The sequence below is a fragment of the Mucor velutinosus genome (assembly GCF_035048745.1).
Source record: "Mucor velutinosus strain NIH1002 chromosome Unknown tig00001556, whole genome shotgun sequence".
Taxonomy (NCBI): domain Eukaryota; kingdom Fungi; phylum Mucoromycota; class Mucoromycetes; order Mucorales; family Mucoraceae; genus Mucor; species Mucor velutinosus.
In genome coordinates, this window is record NW_027041932.1 from 21344 (window position 1) to 39606 (window position 18263).

Here is an 18263-nt window from a genome sequence, read left to right on the forward strand (position 1 = left end):
ATACCTCGATGTTCAGACAGCAGCACAGACAAAATAAACCCACAGACCTCAGTGGCACAAAAAAAGCAAGAAAAAAAGGAGAAAACGAGGCATTTGCATATAGCAAAATGAGCAGAGAGACAAAGACCAAACGAGAAAGAAGCAGAGAAGGAGGACAAAGTAAATACAGACACTACCATAAAGGCAGCAGAAACAGAAACAACGAGAGTGGGAATGAGAGAGCAAAACGATTTCAACAGCAAGGTGTCAATCAGTTATCAGAAGGCTCTGACATTTCAAGATCCTTGGTAGCAGAGAGAGTGGGGGAGACAGCATAAGCCAAAAGAGAGGCAGTTTCAGCATCATGATGCAAGAGGTAGCCAAGATAACTCAAACGTTGTTTCTTGGCTAAACGCTCTTGATCAGAGGATCGGGATGGTGGTTTAGCAGCAGCAGAGGAGGAGGAACGAGCAAGCATTTCTTCTTTCAAAATGGCATCAAATTGGGCTTGGTTGATGCGATCATACAAAAGAAAAGAACGAGCAACAGAAACACGGACAGAGCGACGGACAAAAGACAGCGAACGAAGGCAGCGAAGGTTTTCGACCTCAATGGCCTTTTGGACACGCAGATCACGAGAGAGAGAAGCAAATTTGGGATCTTTGAGATTGACTGGATCACATGGATCAAAGTCAATCAACGGAGAAGAGCCACGACCATGGAGATGCATGGCTTTGGTGAGGGTGAGAACATAGTCGTTGTGAACAAGGAAAGAAATCACATTCTGTACAGGATATTGAATATCCAGCACACGAGAGTTATTCAATCCTACGCCTTGAACAAGGCGACGCAGCTCAGAAAGACGACGGCGGACAGGAGTAGCATAGTACACAAATTGATAACCAGATGGTATATCACTTTGAGGAGCAAAAAGACGAGCAAGAGTAGCGGATGCCTTGGTGGCAGATGGAGGAGGAGGACGAGCAGCAGGCTTCTTCTTACGCTTTGCACCTGTATTAGATGCAACGACGGCAGCAAAAGATGGTTGATTTCCTGGAGACAAAATGGTGGCAGAGGTAGCATTGGTGCATGTAGTTGATGCTGATGCTGTTGTGGTGGTAGTAGTAGCAGGAGGTGGGTGGGATGATGATGGTTTGGGAGCCAGGCTAGTTGTAGTACCAGTAGCAGCTGCAAGTTGGGCTTCGAGAGCGTGACGAGCAGCTTCAGACTCTGCCAGGGCTGTTTTTAACCGCTCAATTTCGACATGGGCGGTTTCCAGACGAGCTAAGCGATTTCGAACCTCAATCATAAAGGTTGAAAGTTGCTGTTCACTCGCTGGAGAGGCAGATGGAGGAGTTGTTGGTCCAAAATCAGTAGAAATGTTGATGATATCAACTGATGTTTGTGGATGATGGTGCTGATGAGAGGTTGGAGTGAATGTCATTTTCTTTGTTTTCAACTGTTGAGTGAAATCTACAGCGAAAAAAGGTGGAGATCTTGAGGAACTTGGCCGTTTTTGACCTGGAGAAAGAGAGGACGCAGAGCTTAATGCCTGGTTTACTTTGGTGTCGTCTGGAATGATGTTCTTGCTATGTATTGTATGGAATTGTAGAGTTGGGTCAATTTTTTCAATATTACTGGGCTTCAATGTATTAAAAAAATTGGTTAGCGGAAAGAAAGGTGGGGATGTAGCTCAGTTTAACGTTGATTTTTATTATATACATGAATTCAATGGGCACTCGATGGGAGCATTAGCCTAGAATTCTAGAAACAAAAGAGTAGCAGGTACAAAAAACCCTTAAGGGGACACTAACTAAGAAAAAGGGAAAAAGGAAAGTGTGGTAGTGGCAAAGGAACGGCATGAATACTGGTATTGTTGATTTGATCTGGAGGAATGACCAACGGATGGGAACTTTGATAATTACTTACCACCGTGGCATCGCACCGAGAAAGCAAAAACAACAAACGTTCATCAATGAGCAGAAAACCAGAGCGATCCAGGATCTGGATCTGGTGGGATCACAGCCAGAGGATGCACAAGGCAATCAATGGCATGCAACAAAAGGAGCAAAGCAGACCAAAAGTACGGTGGACCAGCTGAAGCTTTGTCTGGAAGACAGTTCAGAGCATGGTCAATGCGATGTACACCAGGTGGAGCAGGTGGCAAAGCATCAAAAAAGGTACGATCCAGAGCACGACATGTCAGAAAGTGATCTCGGGAGATAAACTCACCGGTAGTGCACGGACATTCTTCACGCATATTGGTGAAACGTCCAAGACGCCACCGCACAAGACGACTACGAGCAGATCGACCAATAGGCAGATACAGGATGGGATCTGGACGAGAGACAGACGGACGACAAGCACGAAGGAGAGTCTGAGCACCAGAAACAGCAGCAGCAGCAAGTTGACGATCTACTTGATCTTGCCAATACGAATCAAAGACTTCAGTAAGACCAGCAGTGGTGAATGGCGGCGGATCAGGCAGTGTTAGATACAACGGGTTTTGACAGATAAATCTGTCTAGACGAGTGTACAGTAAACCACGACGAAGCAGAACCAACAAGCAATCATCAGGGAGAGTATCAGCACGAAGGGCATAACGTGTTGTCAGAACGTTATATCGATGCTTCATGCTGGGAAGACAGGTCAAATGTTTGGCAACATTGTACCATGTACTACCAACAAACATACCAACCAATCGATTTTGCAGAGCATCAAGAGCCTTGAAGTCACGGAAAGAGAGATGAGATATAGCTAAGCCGTATTCCAGTTTGGGACGAATAAAGCTTTTATACAAACGAGCACAAAGCAACAGAGAAAAACCATTTCGATTGACACCAACCGAATTTAACAATGCCATTGTCTTGATAGCACCAGAAGCACGCAGATTGAGAATCCCAGGGGCATACAGACCTTTATATCTAAACGGCATACCAAGATACGTGAATTCCTCTACCACAGGAAGAGGTTCACCGTATAGAGACAATGGATGACGAGTAGAGGCAGTAGGAGCACAAAGTACAGCACATTTTGATGGTTTCCACCTGTAGCCAAGAGAGAACGAGTGATCTGAAGCGATATCCAACATGGTTTGCACATCAGTACGAGAGCCAAATATGGCCACATCATCAGCAAAGAGCAGGCTATTCACGCAAACACTAGGCATCCCAGGTGGTGATACCATAGTACCGCGACTGACAGCAGAACGAAGAAGAGCAGGCAGAGAGTTGATGTACAGAGAGTACAAGTGAGGGCTGAGCACTGAACCCTGCAATACGCCAGTAGCAGGCGAAAAGGGAACAGAGGTGTGATTTGCAATCAACACAGACACGAGTACATCATCGAACATGTGGATGAGCAAACTGAGAACTGAACGAGGCAGAGAAGAACGAGAGAGAGCATCCCAAATCACTCGACGATCCACGGTATCATACGCTGATTTGATGTCCAGGAAAGCAACCACAGGATAGTGGTGATGGGTGAGGAAGTAGTCGTGCATCAAGTCATGTAAACAGAGGGCTTGATCCAGAGGACTACGCTGTGGGCGAAAACCACCTTGAGCTACATCAAGTGCAGGCGAATGTTCATCGAGAGCAGGCATCAGAGAGAATTCGAACAATTTACGCATCACCGAAGTAAGCGAAATTGGACGAAAGTTTGCAGGATCAGATACATCACCTTTCTTGTAAATGGGAAAGACTTGAGCATGTCGCCATAGGGCTGGTGTATACGACCACTGAGAGCAGAGTGTAAAGAGCAGAGACAATACGGGTGCAATGTCAGATGCTAGAGCCTTCAGCATTTCAGCTTTCAAATGATCAGGACCAGGAGCTTTCCCATTTGGCAAACGCTTAATGAGGGAGACAAGTGTATCAGCATCAAATAGACCCAAATCAGCGGTGGACACATCATAAGGCAAATCAGAGAAATTGGACGGAGCAGCAAGGCGAGACGCATTATTCAACAGGGAGCCATCATAGACAGAGGCAAGATGGGACGCCATTGTGTTGACAGAGGCAGTTGGACCGTCTGGATGACTGTACGTTGCAGAGCATTCCTTGTTTCTTTTAATGCGCTTGATTGCAGCAGTAGCTTTCGAAAAATCCTTTTCCAAATCAGAGCAAAACTGATTCCACGATCGACGCTTAGCAGCTTGTACAAGAGAACGAAAACGCCTGTGAGCAGCTTGATAGAGATTCCATGTTTCGACTTTGGCAAAACGACTTGCCCACCTCCATCTACTATACATAGTATCTCTTTCACGAGCAGCATCCTCAATTTCCTGTGTCCAGTACTTTTTCCAGTGGCCAGGACGACCAGATTTCACACCAATTGAGCTATCCAGAGATTCATACAAACATTGATTCAAAGAATCGTTGATTGCATCAATATCTGGACAAACACCAGGGGGAGCAGACACCAAACCAGAGAGAGAACCAACCAAAGGAGCAACAGAAGTTCGAAAGGATTCACGAAGCAAGCCCAAAGGCCGCTTTTTCCTCAATTTCGAGAGCTTCCATTGCCGTCTAGGGGCCAAACCACCAGAGCTACCAGAACCAAGAGTATCATCGGGAGGGGGCACATACTCGAAAGTAAGTACCATCAGCCGATGATCAGAGCCAAGAGACAGATCAGATTCAACCACCAGTTGAGGATGTAACAGAGCAGCCTCGCCAATGTTTGTAAGAAACAGATCAATGATGCTATGAACCTCTTGTTGACGTCGAAAAGTTGTGAATGTGGGTGTACCAAATGCTAAAGACTCATTGAGAATGGAAAAAGAGGACTCCTCCAGCCATGGCAGTAGTGAGGTACCACGAGGATTAGCATTAGTATCACCCAGTAGAGATCCAAAGCGAGCATTGAAATCACCACAAAGGATGGTATCACTGGTTACGGGTAACGAGCGAAGAAGCGAGAGCACCTTATCCGAGGATAAGGGTGGAGGCAGATACACACAATGAACCGTAAGGGTGCCAACCTTAAGGGACAAAGTGTGTGCATTGTAAGATGGAAGTTGAGAGACAGAGAAAGGACAGGAAGGAGAGACAAAGGCAGTAATGCCACCAGAACCACGGTTAAATGCACCAGGTACTTTAGAGCCATAGAGGTGGAATTGAGACCAGTTAGTAGGGAAAGAACCAGAGGTTAGCCAGGTTTCAGTGACAAGCAGTACATGAGTGTTCTGAACATGATGGAGAACATCATGTACCGTTGATTGACGTAGACCATTGGCATTCCAAAGGGAGAGAGAGACTTGAAAGGAGTGGACTGGGTTGTTATTGGGAGTATGACTAGTAGCTATGTTACTCATTAGAGTTCCATAGCAGAGCCATTGCTGTCATGATCGTCCTTTTGACGCTTGAATAAGAATTTAGCCTTTTTGGGCTCCTTCTCGGCAAGACGACCGATAGCTTCAGAGACGGCTATATCTAGCTCTTCTTGAGAGATCCAGCCAGCAGAGACAAAGTATTTGCCAACGCCACTAACGTTGAGTGGACGAAGGAAAGAGAGGGTTTGCAGAGCACGGGTGTTGGTGAATTCATAGATCAATTGCTCACGCTCTTCAATGGCAAGATCAGCATATTTGGGATCAGCAATGTTGTTGGGATCCAAGGGTTGAAAGTTTTCAATGTGATCAGCTTCACATTTGCGCATACAGGCGAGAAACTCCTCTACATATTGGATGTGGAGCAAGATGCCAATGACGCCAGTGGCAGGGAAACAGATGTCTAACACACGGCCAGTATCAATACCAGCTCGGCGAAGTTGGTAACGAACCTCAGAGCGCAGGATTTTACCAGAGCGGCCTAGATACACATACTGGTATCCTTGTTGACCTTTGGTGGTGGCGGTTTGGAACATACGACCTGCAGCAAGACGTCGCTTGGTAGTACGGGCAGGGTCACGATGTTGGGCACCTTTACGGGCAGCAGATGCGTAGCTACCTTGAGTAGCATCGGGTTGGTGAATAGTAACAAGCTCTTGGGTTGGTGTTACCTGAGAGCTGGATTGAGCACCTTGATTGGTGCGGCGGGATGAGAGTTGGCCCTGTAATTTTTCAATTGCAAGGTCCTTGGCCTGTAACTGATTTTTCAATTCTCCATTTTCCTTTTCCAAAAGGTCCAGGCGAGCAAGGAGATTGTCATGTTGCTGTACTCGCTCGGTGAGAGAGACCAGTTGTTGCTGTTGTTGTTGAACAGTTTGGATGAGCTGATTCAAATCCATAGATTGCTGATTATTGTTGAGCATGGCTGAAAATATTCTATCAAACTGTGGAGATTCAATAAAATATGAAAAAGATGTCCAACAAACTGGAAGTTATAACACAATGTACGTTGACTAAATGCAAGTAAACTGGTACAACTGAAGGCTAGTTGGAGTGTTTGTTGTCGAGATAAACCGCTTTTATAGTGAGGAAATACTTTTTACCGGGGGAAGGTGGCAAAAAGTGATGAAAAACGGAAAGAGATGGGGATGTAGCTCAGTTTAACGTTGATTTTTATTATATACATGAATTCAATGGGCACTCGATGGGAGCATTAGCCTAGAATTCTAGAAACAAAAGAGTAGCAGGTACAAAAAACCCTTAAGGGGACACTAACTAAGAAAAAGGGAAAAAGGAAAGTGTGGTAGTGGCAAAGGAACGGCATGAATACTGGTATTGTTGATTTGATCTGGAGGAATGACCAACGGATGGGAACTTTGATAATTACTTACCACCGTGGCATCGCACCGAGAAAACAAAACATCAAACGTTCATCAATGAAGAGACTATCTAGCAGAGAACCATAACAACCCTGAATCAAGATCAGCAGGGATGACAGCCAGCGGATGCACTAAACAATCAATGGCATGAAGCAGAGCAAGCAAAGCAGACCAATAAGATGGAGGACCATCAGAGGCTTTCACAGGTAAGCAATTAAGGGCATAGTCTATACGATGAATACCAGGAGGAGCCACAGGCAGAGCATCGAGAAGTGTTCGATCCAGAGCACGGCATGTCAGAAAGTGATTTCGAGATATAAAATCACCCATCACGCACGGACACTCTTCACGCATGTTTGTGAAACGTCCAAGACGCCAGCGAACAAGGCGACTTCGAGCAGATCGACCAATTGGTAGGTACAAAATGGGATCTGGACGAGATACAGAACGACGACAAGCACGGAGGAGGGTCTGGGTACCAGAAACAGCAGCAGCAGCAAGTTGACGATCTACTTGATCTTGCCAATACGAATCAAAGACTTCAGTAAGACCAGCAGTGGTGAATGGCGGCGGATCAGGTAGTGTCAGATACAACGGGTTTTGACAAATAAATCTGTCTAGACGAGTGTACAGTAATCCACGACGAAGCAGAACCAACAAGCAATCATCAGGGAGAGTATCAGCACGAAGAGCATAACGTGTTGCCAGGACATTATATCGATGCTTCATGCTGGGAATACAGGTCAAATGTTTGGCAACATTGTACCACGTACTACCAACAAACATACCAACCAATCGATTTTGCAGAGCATCAAGAGCCTTGAAGTCACGGAAAGAGAGATGAGATATAGCTAAGCCGTATTCCAGCTTGGGTCGAATAAAGCTTTTATACAAACGAGCACAAAGCAACAGAGAAAAACCATTTCGATTGACACCAACCGAATTCAATAATGCTATTGTCTTGATAGCACCAGAAGCACGCAGATTGAGAATCCCAGGGGCATACAGACCTTTATATCTAAACGGCATACCAAGATACGTGAATTCCTCTACCACAGGAAGAGGTTCACCGTATAGAGACAATGGATGACGAGTAGAGGCAGTAGGAGCACAAAGTACAGCGCATTTTGATGGTTTCCATCTGTAGCCAAGAGAGAACGAGTGATCTGAAGCGACATCCAACATGGTTTGCACATCAGTACGAGAGCCAAATATGGCCACATCATCAGCAAAGAGTAAACTATTGATATGAACAGGATGCATTCCGGGTGGAGATACCATAGTACCACGGTTGACAGCAGCACGAAGAACAGCAGGCAGAGAGTTGATGTACAGAGAGTACAAGTGCGGACTGAGCACTGAACCTTGGAGTACACCAGTAGCAGGCGAAAAAGGGTCAGAGTTGTGGTTTGCAATCAGTACAGAGACTAGTACATCATCGAACATATTGATCAATAAACTAAGGATTGGACGAGGTAGTGAAGAATGAGCAAGAGCATCCCAAATAACGTTGCGATCCACTGTATCGTATGCAGATTTGATGTCCAGAAAGGCTACAACAGGATAGTGGTGATGAGTGAGGAAGTAGTCATGCATCAAGTCATGTAAACAGAGGGCTTGATCCAGAGGACTACGTTGTGGACGAAAACCACCTTGAGCAACATCAAGTGCAGGCGAATGTTCATCAAGAGCAGGCATCAATGAAAATTCAAACAATTTACGCATCACCGAAGTGAGCGAAATTGGACGAAAGTTTGCAGGATCAGATACATCACCTTTCTTGTAAATGGGAAAGACCTGAGCATGACGCCACAATACAGGAGTGTACGACCATTGAGAGCAAAGCGTAAATAGCAGAGACAATACGGGTGCAATGTCAGATGCTAGAGCCTTCAGCATTTCAGCTTTCAGATGATCAGGACCAGGAGCTTTTCCATTTGGCAATCGCTTAATCAGAGAGACAATAGTATCAGCATCAAACAGATTTGTAACAGAGGGATCATTGTAGGGTAGATCCGATACATTCGGTTCAGGAGCAACAGGACGAGAAGCAGAGTTAAGGAGTGTACCATTGTATACAGATGCAAGATGTGATGCCATTGCTGTTACTGAAGCAGCTGGACCATCTGGATGGCTATAAGTAGCAGAGGATTCTTTGTTTCGCTTTATGCGTTTGATAGCAGCAGTAGCTTTAGAGAAATCCTTTTCCAGATTAGAGCAGAATGTGTTCCACGACTTTCTTTTGGCAGCCTGTATCAGAGAGCGAAAACGTCTAAGAGCAGTTTGATATATACCCCATGTTTCAACTTTGGCAAAGCCACTTGCCCATCGCCATCGACTATATGAGGCATCTCTTTCACGAGCTGCATCTTCAATTTCTTGTGTCCAGTACTTTTTCCAGTGACCAGGGCGACCAGATTTCACACCAATTGACCCGTCAAGAGATTCATACAAACAACAATTCAGAGAATCATTGAGTGCATCAATATCAGGACGAACTCCATCAGGAGCAGAGACCAAACCAGAGAGAGAATCAACCAAAGGAGCAACAGAAGATCGAAAGGATTCACGAAGCAAGCCCAAAGGCCGCTTTTTCCTCAATTTCGAGAGCTTCCATTGCCGTCTAGGGGCCAAACCACCAGAGTTACCAGAACCAAGAGTATCATCGGGAGGGGGCACATACTCGAAAGTAAGTACCATCAGCCGATGATCAGAACCAAGGGACAGATCAGAGTCAACCACCAGTTGAGAATTCAACATAGCCGTCTCGCCAATGTTGGTAAGGAACAGATCAATGATGCTGTGTACCTCTTGTTGTCGCCGAAATGTTGTAAAGGTGGGTGTACCATAAGCTAGAGACTCATTGAGGATCGACAACGAAGCCTCCTCAATCCATGGTAGTAGAGAGTTACCACGGGGATTAGCAGTAGTATCACCTAGTAGAGATCCAAAGCGAGCATTGAAATCACCACAAAGGATTGTATCACTAGTTATAGGTAACGAGCGAAGGAGCGAGAGCACCTTATCCGAGGATAAGGGTGGAGGCAGATACACACAATGAACCGTAAGGGTGCCAACCTTAAGGGACAGAGTGTGAGGATTGTAAGACGGGAGTTGAGAGACAGAGAAAGGACAGGAAGGAGAGACAAAGGCTGTAACACCACCAGAACCACGGCCAAAAGCGCCAGGTACTTTTGTGCCATATAGATGGAATTGAGACCAGTCGGAAGGGAAAGAACCAGATAGAAGCCAAGTTTCAGTGACAAGGAGAACATGCGTATCCAATACATGTGAGAGGACATCGTGCACAACTGATTGACGGAGACCATTGGCATTCCAAAGGGAAAGAGAGACAGGAAAGGAGTGGACGGGGTTGTTGTTGATATGACTCTGATGTATTATAGAGCTCATTAGAGTTCCATAGCAGAGTCATTGCTGTCAGAAGCTTTTCTACGCTTGAGCAAGAATTGAGCCTTCTTGGGTTCTTTTTCAGCAAGGCGGCCCATGGCTTCGGAAACAGCTGTATCAAGTTCCTCTTGGGAAATCCATCCAGCAGAGACAAAGTATTTTCCAACACCACTGACATTGAGAGGACGAAGGAAGGAAAGAGTTTGCAGAGCACGAGTGTTTGTAAACTCGTAGATCAGTTGTTCTCGATCCGCAATAGCAAGGTTTGCATATTGAGGATCAGCAATGTGCTTGGGATCCAGAGGCTCAAAATTCTCGATGAGCTCAGCTTCGCACTTGTGCATGTAAGCAAGAAAAGTGTCGACATATTGGATATGGACCAGAACTCCAATAACACCAGAAGCAGGGAAACAAATGTCGAGAACACGACCAGTATCAACACCAACCTTACGGAGGGTAGCACGAACCTCAGAGCGCTGGATCTTACCAGATCTACCAAGGTAGACATATTGGTATCCCTGTTGGCCCTTAACAGCAGCAGATTGGAAGAGACGGCCAGCAGCAAGACGGCGTTTGGCTGTACGAACAGGATCAGGGCGTTTAGCTCCAGAGCGAGCAGCAGAGAGATAACTACCTTTAGTGGCAGTATCGGTAGCAGTAGTGGTACTAGCAGTAGTAGCAGGATCTTGGGACTGTACGACCTGAGAGATGAACGGACGTTCCTGATCTACCTCAGGTGTAGGGGCTTGAGTAGTTCCACGTGATAGTTGGCCCTGTAATTCTTGAATTACCAGGTCCTTGGCCAAAAGATTTTTTTTTAGGGCTTGGTTTTCCTCTTCTAACTTGTTCATACGCTCCAAGAGGTGGTCATGTTCATGTACTTTCTCCTGAACTGAGGCAAGTTGCTGCTGAATGTGCTCAAGTAACATGGGCAACTGACTGATGTCAAAACCTTGTAGGCTTTGAGAGATTGGCGTAGTCATTTTGTGAAAAATTACTAGGATTCAAAGAAACTGGCAAGTTGTTCAACAAGACTGAAATTAATATACAATAAACTATGGATAAACGCAAGTCTACTGCTGTAATTTGGTATTGTTTGGTGAACTAGTTGTCGAGATAAACCGCTTTTATAGTGAGGAAATACTTTTTACCGGGGGAAGGTGGCAAAAAGTGATGAAAAACGGAAAGAGATGGGGATGTAGCTCAGGCGAAAATGTATGTGTTTATTAAAAGCAAGAAGAAATTAATAAAGTAAAGGCTAAATGCATTCGATCTTTTGATCATTATTGCTAGCACTTGGGAGGCGAACGTGAGGAAGTGTCAGAACCAAGGTTCTGGGATTCAGGGAGCGACAAATATTTCAGGAACGCTATGCAATATTTGAATTGTCTGGGTGGTGGGTGGGAGGCACATGGCTAATAAGAAAGATCAAAGACAACATGAATTCCCTCGCATCGTGCGTAAAAGAGTGTAGCAGTGGAGGGGCAAACAGAGGAAGCAGATCACAATCGGTTCACCACAGAGCAGGATGTCAGTAGACGCATGTTAGGCCGGGGAAGCCCACACTTGTCCTGGAACTGGATCCGTTGTGTAATCGCCATCGGGATTACAGAGCTGGTCAAAATGTCACAGCAAGGTACAGAGATCAGACCACCAGGGTGGACAGTTGGAAGGAGATGAGGAGGATGGAATCAAGTTCAAAGCATGGTCAATGATGGTGCCGGTGAAGTCAGCAGGCGGAACAGGAAGAGACAGAAGCAAAGTAGGTGGCAAAGTGGGGCATTCATGTAGATGGCGACGGGATGTATGATCTTCATTGCATGCACAAGGTCGTGGCTTACCCGGAAGCCATCCCATTCTATAACGAATAAGACGACTACGACAAGGACGACTGGCAGGTACATACATAACAGGATCAATGCCAATAGTGGGTCGGCAAGCACGGATCAGCACCATGTCTGTTTTTGTCAGGAACTCAGCGTGCCAATGTTGGCGTTCAGCAAGGAACCATTGTTTCATGTGACGTTGATTTGCAAAAGGTACTTCATCAAGCGCGCGGGCAGCCATGTGTTGCTTTTTTAATCTTTTCAAAGATGAACCAGGTAGAGAATCAGAGAGCAGTATCAGCAGGCCATCTTCTGGGAGGAATTGTGAGCGCAAGCAGAATTGAGTCACCAGTATAGCAGCACGTTGTCGCATCAGAGGCAGATTTGTCATGTGTCGAAACACCATGGTGGAAGCAGCACGATGGCCACCAAATATCATGCGGAGGCACGTATCTTGGACCTTTTCAAGAGCCTTGAAATCAGCAACACGCATATTGGCAATGCCAATACCATATTCCAGTTTGGGTCTGATGAATGAAGCATACAATTTGGTGGAGAAGAGCAGAGGGAAGCCAGAACGATTGCATCCAATGGAGTTAAGCTGAGCCATCGAAGCCATGGTACCACGCTGACATTTCTTGACAATAGATGCTGTGCAGATGCCCTTGCGGTCAAATGGAATACCGAGATACACAAATTCATCGACAACAGGAAGAGATTCTCCATACAAGGTCAGGTCAACAAAGGTAGATGAGGTGGAGGACGGTGGATTGATGATAGCACATTTGGCAGGAGCCCAGCGATACCCAAGTGCAAGGGAATGTGATTCAGCTAGTGTCAGCATCTGTTTTACTTCACGAGCAGAACCTAGAATAGCAACATCATCAGCATATAATAAAGCATTAATAGCAATATTAGTAGCATGAGTGGGTGTTATGACGGACCAAAGAGGAGAGGGAGCACATGATGGTGATGTTGACATGACACGAGTGGTGGAGGACGATGCAGCTTGACGCAACAAAGCTGGCAGTGAGTTGATAAAGATACTGAATAAGTGGGGACTAAGGGTGGAGCCTTGAAGCAATCCAGTATGCAGTGAGAGTTCTTGGGACACGCATTGCTGATTCAGCACTGAAATGGAAACATCGTCAAACAAATTGGAGAGCAATGAGACAAGTGGCATTGGAGCATTGGCAGAGAGCAGCGAATTCCAGATCACACGGCGATCAACAACATCATAGGCACTCTTGATATCAAGGAAGCACACAGTTGGCCAGTGGTAGTGTTGGTTCTGGTAGTCTTTCATTAAGTCTTGGAGACTAAGAGCACTATCAAGTGCACTTCTTGCGGATCGGAAACCATTCTGGGCTACATCTAATGGTGGTGAAATGGTGAGGACAAGGGGAGCAAGGCACATTTCAAAGAGTTTTCTCAGTGTACTAGTCAATGAGATGGGCCGAAAGCTTGATGCCTCCGTGACAGGTCCCTTCTTGTAGATGCTACAAACATTACCATGACGCCAATCCGCTGGTGTGTAAGACCATTGATAGGTCAGAGCAAAGAGGTATGACAGAACAGTGGCAAGTGGTTTCTGAATGGGTTTCAGCATTTCACCACGAATTGAATCACGGCCAGGTGCTTTACGGTATGGCAACGACTTGATCTGCTGAATGATATGGTCAATACTAATAATCTCGTCAAAAGCTTCGTTGTGGACCGATGCTGAGACAACACGACGTGTTGGGTCAGAGTCATCATGTGGTAGAGTTCTATGTGAGAGGTATGATGGGATGAAAGGAGAAGCATGCGGATTCAATGTACTGATGTCACCATTTGCCAGACGAGTACCACCAAGATGGGAGGCTGACTGAGGAGGAGGAACACCATATGGCAGATGTCTACCATGTGTAGCAAAAGGGCATGGAGGTCGATTTGTTGGGAGATTGGATCCAGCATAAATGGTAGCAAGGTGATCACGCATAGCATTAGCACCAGCTTGAGCACCGTCCACATGTAGATACCCTGATTGTCTTTGTCGTCTGGATTTGATCAACTTGATTTTTGACATGGCCTTTGAAAAGTCTTGCTTGAATAAAGATTCACAGAATGCGTGCCACGAAACCTGTTTAGCTCTACGAAGGGCTTGTTTGAACTTTTGATGTGCTTCCACATGTTGATTCCACCAATATGCCTTGTCCAATGAAGCGGGACAACGACGATATTTACGATAGAGAGCTTCACGATGATCACAGAGCCGTTGAAGATCGAGGGTCCAGAATTTCTTCCAAAAGTTGGGTCGCTGGGATTGCCGAGTAACGGATTCATCCAGTGCCTGATATATGCAATTGGTGAGATCACTGTTGAGGGCATCAATTGGAGGTTGTGTATCAGGTGGTGAGCGCACAAGCGAGATCAGCTGTTGTAGCAACGGTTGAGAGAGGGCTGTAAAGCGTTGTGCATACAAATTGCGTACATCCGTTTCTTGTAGACGTGAGAGCTTCCATAGGAGACGAGGTGATGGTGATGGCGTAGCAGGCATAGCAAGAGCAGGTTCGTTTGAGTGGTAATCAAACGTCAGAGACATCAGTTTATGATCAGATCCCAAAGACAAGTCAGAGTAAATACTAATTGAGGAGGAAGAAGGTGGAGATGAGGTATCCAGAGAGGCAAAGGAAAGTGATTCTACATTTGAGATGTAGTAATCGACAATGCTACTTACATTCCGCCCACTACGACGGTCCTCAAAGGTAGGTGTAGAGTGGGCTAATTGACAGTTCAAAACGTTTAATTGATTATCGGCACAGTACTCTTGAAGTAGACGACCACGGTTATTTGTAGAGGAGTCACCAACAAAGCTACCCATGCGGGCATTCAGATCGCCACAGATGATTGTGTCATGATCCAACGGGATCGCATTCAGGATGGAAGAGACATTTTCAGTATAGAGATCCGCTTGCTCAGGTGGTATATACAGACAAATGAGCCGAAGTTCACGACCAAGTTGAATACCCAAAGCAAACTCTTGAAGAGCAGAGGGCAAAGGCGTCTGGAATGCTGTAAGGGGACAGGAAGGGTTGATTAAGCATGTAATGCCACGAGAGCCACGACCACCGCCTGCGACAGTGACGCCAGGTAAGTGGAATTGCTGCCAATTGGTGGGTAGTCGGATGGGATGGCGGTTCAGCCATGTTTCGGTAATGAACAGCACAGAGAAGGATTGGCAATAACGGAGAACATCATCAATGGTGGTATCTCTGAGACCGCGAGCGTTCCAGAGGCCAATGGTGAGTGGAGTGAGTTGAGAAGCGCTATTAATGACTGGAGCCAAAGCTGTAGGAGGAGGAGGAGTAGTAGGTATAGTGTTATTGAGTATAGTTGGTATTGATGAGGACGGATTAGAAGCAGAGAGAGGATGGTCAGGGAGCGAGGAGGATGTATAATGACTGAGAGGACTCTCAATCATTAATACTCTTCTTCGTCGGAATCAGACATGTCAACATCAGATGAGCCAAAGCTTTTCTTGAAACCAGAAGAGCCAAAGATGTTATTGACAGGGGCGACAGAATCAATGTATTCAGTGGTGGTCCAACCATTTTCCAAAAAGTGATTAGCAACAGAAGCAAAAGACGAGAACGACGATTGGCAAGGTAGACAAGAGACTTGGCACAACGATTGATTTGCAGGTCAAAGGCAGCATCCTCACGCTTAGAGAGGGACATCTCTTTAAACTTGGGGTCAGCGAGGTGTTTGGGATCAGTAGGATCAAAGCCTTCCACAACATTGATGTTGTTCTTGGTGAGAATGGAGACGAGGTTGTCCTTGTTATTGCAAATGGACTAGGACGCCAATGATGTTTCTAGCAGGGAACGTTACATCAATGATACGAGAAGCATCAGCTTTGATCAGATGCAAGTTGTTGCGGACTTCCAGTGCGAGTGAAGCGGCGAGAGCGGTTAAAGTACACCCGTTGTGTAGCCTTTGGGCCCTTCAGGAGCCAAGTTAAAACCACGAGTAATAGCTTGGCGATGTTTGTCAGTTACATCGGCAGGGTTGCGAACCTTTTTGGAACGTTTGATTACTTCGGTCCAAGAGTTGTTGGGAGTCTTTTTGGTGGCATTGGGTGCTTGTTGGCGGTGGATTGAGTAGCTGAAGAATGAGGTTTGGGTTGCTGTTGAATACCTGATTTGGGTTGCGCTTGAGTGGTTGTGGAACCTTGTTGAGAGTTGAGTTGCTGACGCAGACGCTCATTCTCGTTGGGTCAGGGATTCATTTTGTTTTTGGAAGATTCAAAATAGTGGTTTTCAAGGCATTTAGCTCTTGCAAAGCCTGTTGTGGGCAGAGATGTCCTGTTGCATGGTCAATACTAGTCTCTGCAGATCCATCTGCGACATGAGAGTAGCTGGTGTATCGGTGTCCATTGTCATTGTTTGATCGATACAAAGGTGTTGAGATGTCGAAAGAAAAATATGATGTTTTTTGTGGGGTTTTTCAAAAAAGATGAATATCTGTTTCAATCGAGCTGAGGTTTTCACAGGTTATACTTCAAGTACTAGGCACTTAATGTATGCTCGTTTGGTGATTACTGCTTTGTTTTACTACTGCTTGGATACACTTATTGGAATTTACTAATCACGTGGTACCTGAATTTTGGCGGAAACGTAATATAAAATTTCAAAAGCGAAAGAAGGGTGGGGGGGATGTAGCTCAGGCGAAAATTTATGGTTGTTTATTGATTACAATGAATTAGCAAAGTAAAAAATATAGACTTATATGCATGCGATCTTTGGATCATTAGTTGCAAGTCCTGAGAAGCGACGTACAGCAAAAAAGCTTAAATTGATAGTTTGATCTCCATGCAGGAACAACATGCAAGTGTCCAGAAAAGGGAAAAAAGGTCCTAAAACTAAAAATTAAACTGGTAAAAAAGAAGTACAGGCAGGAAAAAGGAGTAAAACAAGTGAGATAAAAGGGTAGAGAATAAGAAGCTATGGTGTATGAGACATGCAATTGAGGATACCTCGATGTTCAGACAGCAGCACAGACAAAATAAACCCACAGACCTCAGTGGCACAAAAAAAACAAGAAAAAAAGGAGAAAACGAGGCATTTGCATATAGCAAAATGAGCAGAGAGACAAAGACCAAACGAGAAAGCAGCAGAAGGAGGACAAAGTAAATACAGACACTACCATAAAGGCAGCAGAAACAGAAACAACGAGAGTGGGAATGAGAGAGCAAAACGATTTCAACAGCAAGGTGTCAATCAGTTATCAGAAGGCTCTGACATTTCAAGATCCTTGGTAGCAGAGAGAGTGGGGAGACAGCATAAGCCAAAAGAGAGGCAGTTTCAGCATCATGATGCAAGAGGTAGCCAAGATAACTCAAACGTTGTTTCTTGGCTAAACGCTCTTGATCAGAGGATCGGGATGGTGGTTTAGCAGCAGCAGAGGAGGAGGAACGAGCAAGCATTTCTTCTTTCAAAATGGCATCAAATTGGGCTTGGTTGATGCGATCATACAAAAGAAAAGAACGAGCAACAGAAACACGGACAGAGCGACGGACAAAAGACAGCGAACGAAGGCAGCGAAGGTTTTCGACCTCAATGGCCTTTTGGACACGCAGATCACGAGAGAGAGAAGCAAATTTGGGATCTTTGAGATTGACTGGATCACATGGATCAAAGTCAATCAACGGAGAAGAGCCACGACCATGGAGATGCATGGCTTTGGTGAGGGTGAGAACATAGTCGTTGTGAACAAGGAAAGAAATCACATTCTGTACAGGATATTGAATATCCAGCACACGAGAGTTATTCAATCCTACGCCTTGAACAAGGCGACGCAGCTCAGAAAGACGACGGCGGACAGGAGTAGCATAGTACACAAATTGATAACCAGATGGTATATCACTTTGAGGAGCAAAAAGACGAGCAAGAGTAGCGGATGCCTTGGTGGCAGATGGAGGAGGAGGACGAGCAGCAGGCTTCTTCTTACGCTTTGCACCTGTATTAGATGCAACGACGGCAGCAAAAGATGGTTGATTTCCTGGAGACGAAGAGGTGGCAGAGGTAGCATTGGTGCATGTAGTTGATGTTGGTGCTGTTGTGGTGGTAGTAGTGGCAGGAGGTGGGTGGGATGATGATGGTTTGGGAGCCAGGCTAGTTGTAGTACCAGTAGCAGCTGCAAGTTGGGCTTCGAGAGCGTGACGAGCAGCTTCAGACTCTGCCAGGGCTGTTTTAACCGCTCAATTTCGACATGGGCGGTTTCCAGACGAGCTAAGCGATTTCGAACCTCAATCATAAAGGTTGAAAGTTGCTGTTCACTCGCTGGAGAGGCAGATGG

At 45.6% G+C, this 18263-nt stretch overlaps 6 protein-coding genes across 6 annotated transcripts; all 6 read right to left on the reverse strand.

Annotated features, from left to right (window-relative positions):
- Window positions 1-250: 250 nt before the first annotated feature.
- Window positions 251-1423, reverse strand: HSP31 (plasma membrane heat shock protein; the record flags this gene model as incomplete). The annotated part of the gene is made up of 1 exon (XM_064827320.1): window positions 251-1423. One exon carries the CDS (start codon window positions 1421-1423, stop codon window positions 251-253), a length of 1173 nt encoding a protein of 390 aa, XP_064675649.1.
- A 528-nt stretch (window positions 1424-1951) lies between these two features.
- On the reverse strand, window positions 1952-5220 carry SST2_2 (AMSH/STAMBP protein ubiquitin specific-protease; the record flags this gene model as incomplete). The annotated part of the gene is made up of 2 exons (XM_064827321.1): window positions 1952-5167; window positions 5212-5220. 2 exons carry the CDS (start codon window positions 5218-5220, stop codon window positions 1952-1954), a joined length of 3225 nt encoding a protein of 1074 aa, XP_064675650.1.
- A 75-nt stretch (window positions 5221-5295) lies between these two features.
- SST2_3 (AMSH/STAMBP protein ubiquitin specific-protease) lies at window positions 5296-6234 on the reverse strand (the record flags this gene model as incomplete). Its single annotated transcript, XM_064827322.1, has 1 exon — window positions 5296-6234. The coding sequence occupies one exon, from the start codon at window positions 6232-6234 to the stop codon at window positions 5296-5298; it is 939 nt and encodes a 312-aa protein (XP_064675651.1).
- A 522-nt stretch (window positions 6235-6756) lies between these two features.
- On the reverse strand, window positions 6757-11081 carry ATC70_008068 (uncharacterized protein; the record flags this gene model as incomplete). The annotated part of the gene is made up of 2 exons (XM_064827323.1): window positions 6757-10001; window positions 10145-11081. The coding sequence occupies 2 exons, from the start codon at window positions 11079-11081 to the stop codon at window positions 6757-6759; spliced, it is 4182 nt and encodes a 1393-aa protein (XP_064675652.1).
- Window positions 11082-11724: 643 nt separating this feature from the next.
- ATC70_008069 (uncharacterized protein) lies at window positions 11725-15387 on the reverse strand (the record flags this gene model as incomplete). Its single annotated transcript, XM_064827324.1, has 1 exon — window positions 11725-15387. One exon carries the CDS (start codon window positions 15385-15387, stop codon window positions 11725-11727), a length of 3663 nt encoding a protein of 1220 aa, XP_064675653.1.
- Window positions 15388-17181: 1794 nt separating this feature from the next.
- ATC70_008070 (uncharacterized protein) lies at window positions 17182-18221 on the reverse strand (the record flags this gene model as incomplete). Its single annotated transcript, XM_064827325.1, has 2 exons — window positions 17182-18143; window positions 18194-18221. 2 exons carry the CDS (start codon window positions 18219-18221, stop codon window positions 17182-17184), a joined length of 990 nt encoding a protein of 329 aa, XP_064675654.1.
- Window positions 18222-18263: the final 42 nt, after the last annotated feature.